Below are 5,309 nucleotides of genomic sequence, written 5' to 3' on the forward strand. Positions count from 1 at the left end.
TTACAATAATTATTTGATCGTTAATATCCTCTTTAAAAGCAACTCAGAATATTTATGCATCTAATTTATTAAAATAAATTAAAAGAAAATTGGGGACATGTAGTTGTGACTTTTGATCGGATCGAAATAATCAAGTACATCTATGAGCCAAAACTTCGAATTAAATTTTTTTCGAGCCGATTTCGAGTCTTATATGTATTGACATGAATTGACTTGAGATCAGCTCTTAATATTTTTTCTTTATAAAAATCATATATATAATTCTAGGTAAAATTGAATATAACGAGCTACTCGCCAATTCAAGTCTATTTCGAGTTGGAACATATCCAATTAACTCAGTTTGAGCAGGTCAACTTCAATTTTGAGCCGGAGCGAGCAAATTCCAAGCAAAAACGGATCCAAATAACTCAAATTGAGCCAGTTCATTTCAATTTGTAGCAAGATCGAGCTCGATTCAATTTCGATCTAGCTCTGCTCGAAATCAAATATAATGAGCCACAAGTCTATTTCGAGCTGCAGTAAATTTAGTTAAGCCGATTTCGAGCTGATCCCAGCTTGACTCGAAATCATGGCTAGACTCAAAATTGAATCGGTAACAGACCTAGCCATGAGATATCAACATATTTGGTGTACAAATAGTAATAATAATAAAACTATTACAATACAATATATAGAAATTATGAAGGTTAAATTCTATGGTGGAAGTTAGAAAAATATTGAGACATTGGAATTAGTATTGAGATATCATTTTAAATTAGCTCAATAGTTTTTCTTCTAGTTGAGGAGACTGAAGACCCAAAAAATCAGTATACATCACAACGTTAATGTAACTATTAGAGTGACTCTTGACGATATGTATCGACTTTATTGATGATGACATGCGATAGCATTATCAACGTGGGCATACAACAAAATAGGCGAGCATCAATTTTGATATCAATGGTGACATGCATCATTCTAATAGGCGAAAACATAGAACAACTACGCGCATCAACCTTTTAGGCAATATCAACAAGCATAATCCTATCCTTAAGCATCAATTAAAGTTATAGCCAATCTAAAGAGCAATAACTCCTTGCAATTTCATGCCACTAATTCGCATGTTTAATACTTATTAAAATTATAGGAAGATTCCCATAGACCACTCAATTCTTATCTATTTACACATCTATCCCCTAAACTTCAATTTTTATATATATCCCACCTTAACCATGAACTAAAATATGTATTTCACATCTTAAAACTAAAATAAGGATATTTTTGATATTTTACAAATTATTTGGGTTTTACAAATGTAAAAAAGATAAAGTTTAGTTGTCACATATGCAGTTCCTTAGGAATGCAAGACATAAAGATGACATAAAATGAACTGAAGTCCAAATTTAGGATAAGGAATAGTGATATTTATATAAAAGAAAGATCAAAACAAAGAGATTCAAACTTCAAAACGATGTGACGGCGCCCAAACGAGCGCCCTTTCTTTGCTTGCTTCCAAACAACCATGGCTGGCAGCCTCAGAAACATTGCCATTATTAATGCCCTGTTCTTCATCATTGCTGCTCTCCACAGATCAAAGGCGACAGTGCTGAATTATTGCTATTTTTAGTACTGAATTCTATTATTCCAGCAAAGTTTCACAGTTCTGTTCATCAAAATCAAGTATTAAACTGTTTGTTAGATGTGTTCAAATGGAAAATTTGAATTCATTTACAAAATTTGAGAGGTGGGGGAGACTGGGAGCCCCACCTTATTTGTTTCCCTCCTCTTTTGGAGCGGTGCCACTATATTTCTATTTATTTACATATCTAACATCTACCTTTTTTTTGTATTTTTATAGCTCAAATCTTTGATCTCATATCAAAAATCACTTTTTTAACTTTTAAAAAGTGAAATTTTCATGCAAACAAATAGAAGTATAGGAATTAGATATGTAAATGCATAAGAATTAAGTGTTATGTTATGCAAATCTTCTTTTATTTTCTTAAACAACATTGTCATAATTTTATTTGATAAAGATTTTTAATTTTTATTTTTTAAATTTCTATAAAAGGAAAATATTATAAATATGGAATAAAGACTTTATTATTGGAGAAAATATTGCATCAGGACTCCACACGTAGAGTTAGGTGTGAAGTCCAATGAAATCATGCTATGTGGCGGTGACAGAAAAAAAAAATCTGTCAGGTAACAAAAGAGAATATTTATCTCATGTTATTTAAGTGTTATTGTGTATTATTCAAGTGTTATTGATATGTTATTGTGTTATTATAACACCGGGAATATTTTGAGAACACAATAACACCTGAATAACACGAAATAACACAGGGGAAATATTACGCTGTGTTATCAGGCTGATTTTTATTTTTTTCTCTGTTACCTCCACATAACATGATTTCATTGGACTCCGAACGTAACTCTATCATGCTGAGTCCTGATGCCATATTTTTTCTTATTATTGAGGCTTTCTAGAAAAAATAAATTTAAAAATAATTACGGACTTCTAAAAGATTTATTTCACAACAATGCCATAACTATTTTTATAAAACAATTTATGGAGAAGGCCTCAATGATCCTAGAAGTTGTGTTATAAGACTATTCTGAGAATTTTTTTTAATTATTTTTAAAATTAAAACTTTTAAAAATTTATAAATAATTTGCTTTAACAATCATGCTATCTAAGCAATTATGGAAATTAAAAATTATTTCTCAAAACATTAACTTAATGAATAAAAAAGATTTTGATGTTAAATAAGATTTTGCATGTTTGTAAAGTAAATATGAAAAATTTGTTATCACAGAAACTTGCACGCTCTAACAAAGAAAGAAAATTTGACCACTTACACGAAAGAAAATTTGACCATCTTAATTAAATCTGGGCGTTGGGTCGGTCGGGTTTATTCATGATTTGACCAATCAAAGCAGGCTCGGGCTGGTCGTTCCATTTTTATTTGAAAAGTCATATCCATGCCCACCCCTATCCACCCCCTCTATAGCCAGGGCTGGTCTGGCCCTACGGGCCTTAAAATTTTTTTTCTTTTCTATGATTTTAAGCATTTAATGAAGTTTTAAGGTAGATGGATACTTACAAAGTGGCAAAAGTTGTGATCTTAATTGTTTGTTGTGTGTGAGTGTTTGTGTTTGTGTTTTATTTGACCATGATTCAAAGGACTCAATATAATAATGTCACATGATAATGGTGAGTTGGTGCCTTGAGCTTGGATGATATTGCATCAATGCATCACTTGTGTATCACTCTTCCAAGATAACTCATTTGTTTATGGATTCTCTTTTGCTGGCTTTCTCATTGGCTTACTAGAAAGCTGACACATATATTTATCAAATTAGTTTTAAGTGGGCTTACATGTATACCACAAAAACTTACATTTTTATATTTATTTACATAACATTCAAATTTCTAAATGAAGCATATTATTAACATATTTAAAGCATAACACATGTATATATATATATATATATAGAGAGAGAGAGAGAGAGAGGAAGGAGAGAGAGAGAGAGAGAGATAGAGAGAGAGTAGAATGACATCAATAAATATATAAATTAAAGATAGATATATAAATATATAAATAATTAAAATATTTAAGTAAATCCCTTGTTATGTCAACAATTAAAATTTATAGTAAATCAAATGCAAAAAGCTATATAATTTTTTATCTTAAGGTACAAAGGGCACAATCATTCACATCGCACCACACAGACAACACAATTCCATCCGACCGTTATATTTACTGCTTTTCAAATCGAAGGAATTGAAAAAAGCTCAAAAACAAGTAAAACCAATTTTCACTCTCACCTTAACGGCCGGATCCCTTCTCCAATTCATAATACATGGATTAAAAAATTTTATAAGATATATATTCTTTTGGCAGTTTTGTTAGCTGCCTTTTAAACTTCAAAAGAAATATCTTATAAAATTTACAGAATTCAAATTTTATTGTATTTTGATTATATCAATATAATTAATATAATCAAAATATAATCGAGTTCGCACCTAAATTTTTTTTTGATAATGGGAGAACTTATCTTCAGTCACCACCGCTCACCGACGCTGCCACGGCCGTCTCACTGTGCACTGGTAAGCTGGTCGGGAGAGGTGAGCTCGCACGCCGGCCGGGCAGCCGGTGGTGGCCATTGATGGAGTCACCATGCAGTTGTAAGAGAGACAGAGCGAAACAGAGGCCGGAACCTCGATTCCGACCGAATCCGGTGGTGGCGAGAATGCCCTGAGGAAATTATTCTGAGCGTAGAGAGTACTCATGCTTCCATTGTAAAGGCTCTCCATGTACTCTACCGGCACCGAACCTGTAAAATGGTTGTCGTTTAGATATAGACTACAGGCGGCAGCCAGACCAACCGGAAGCTCTCCGGCGAGCGAGTTGTGGCTGACATCCACCACCGCCCATTTAGGCGGAGTGTCGGAGGAAAATGGGAGGGATAAGCTTCCAGAGAAGTTGTTGGAGTTAAGGAGGATGGAGGAGAGCATGGGAAGGGAGAAGATTGCCGGTGGGATTTCGCCGGAGAAGACATTGTTGGAGAGGTCGAGGAACTCAAGAGCAGGGGAGGTGGGGGGAAGGGGACCGGAGAGGGAGTTGAGGGCGACGGAGAGGAAGCGGAGGGTGGGAGGGAGAGGGGGCAGGGGGCCGGTGAATGAATTGCCGCGGAGGTCGAGGTGGAGAAGGTTGGGGGAGGAGGAGAGTTGAGATGGGATGGAGCCGGAGAGACCGCCATTGTAGGCGAGGATGAGGACTTTGAGGCTGGGGTTGGAGGTGAAGAGAGGGGGAGGGAGGGAGCCTTGGAGCTGGTTTTGACTGAGGTCGAGGGTATGGAGGAAAGGAAGGTTTGAGAGGGAAGGTGGGATGGGGCCGAGGAGGAGGTTGGAGGAGATGGAGAGGAGGCGGAGCAGGGGGAGAGAGGAGCCGAGGTTAGAAGGAAGTTCGCCGGAGATGCGGCCGGGGAAGATGATGAGTTCTGTAAGGGAAGTAAGATTGGAGATGGAGGGATGGAGGATGCCTCCGAGGCCGGGGGAGTCTGTGAGGCCGGTGCCGAGGGTGAGGACGGAGATGCGAAGGAGATTGATGTTGTTGTCGTCGGGGGAGCAGGTGACGCCGGAGAAGCTGATGCAGGGATCTGAGGAGAAGTCCCAGGAGGAGAAGAAGGTGGAGCCTGGGAGGTCGAAGAGGTTTTGACGGATGTTAAACAGAGCTTGATGGTCGGTAGGAGATAGTGATGGCTGAGATGAGGTGGGGAGGAGGAGGAGCAGCAGCAGCAGGAGGAGGAGGAGGAGGAGGAAG

At 37.1% G+C, this 5,309-nt stretch overlaps 1 protein-coding gene across 1 annotated transcript; it reads right to left on the reverse strand.

Moving 5' to 3' along the window:
• Positions 1-1,369: 1,369 nt before the first annotated feature.
• On the reverse strand, positions 1,370-5,308 carry LOC110027180 (probably inactive leucine-rich repeat receptor-like protein kinase IMK2; the record flags this gene model as incomplete). Its single annotated transcript, XM_020728497.1, has 2 exons — positions 1,370-1,642; positions 4,010-5,308. A coding segment is annotated over one exon (1,251 nt), but the record flags the coding sequence as incomplete, so codon positions are not given.
• Between the last annotated feature and the right edge of the window lies 1 nt (position 5,309).

This window comes from Phalaenopsis equestris, unplaced genomic scaffold (genome assembly GCF_001263595.1).
Source record: "Phalaenopsis equestris unplaced genomic scaffold, ASM126359v1 Scaffold000419, whole genome shotgun sequence".
NCBI lineage: Eukaryota > Viridiplantae > Streptophyta > Magnoliopsida > Asparagales > Orchidaceae > Phalaenopsis > Phalaenopsis equestris.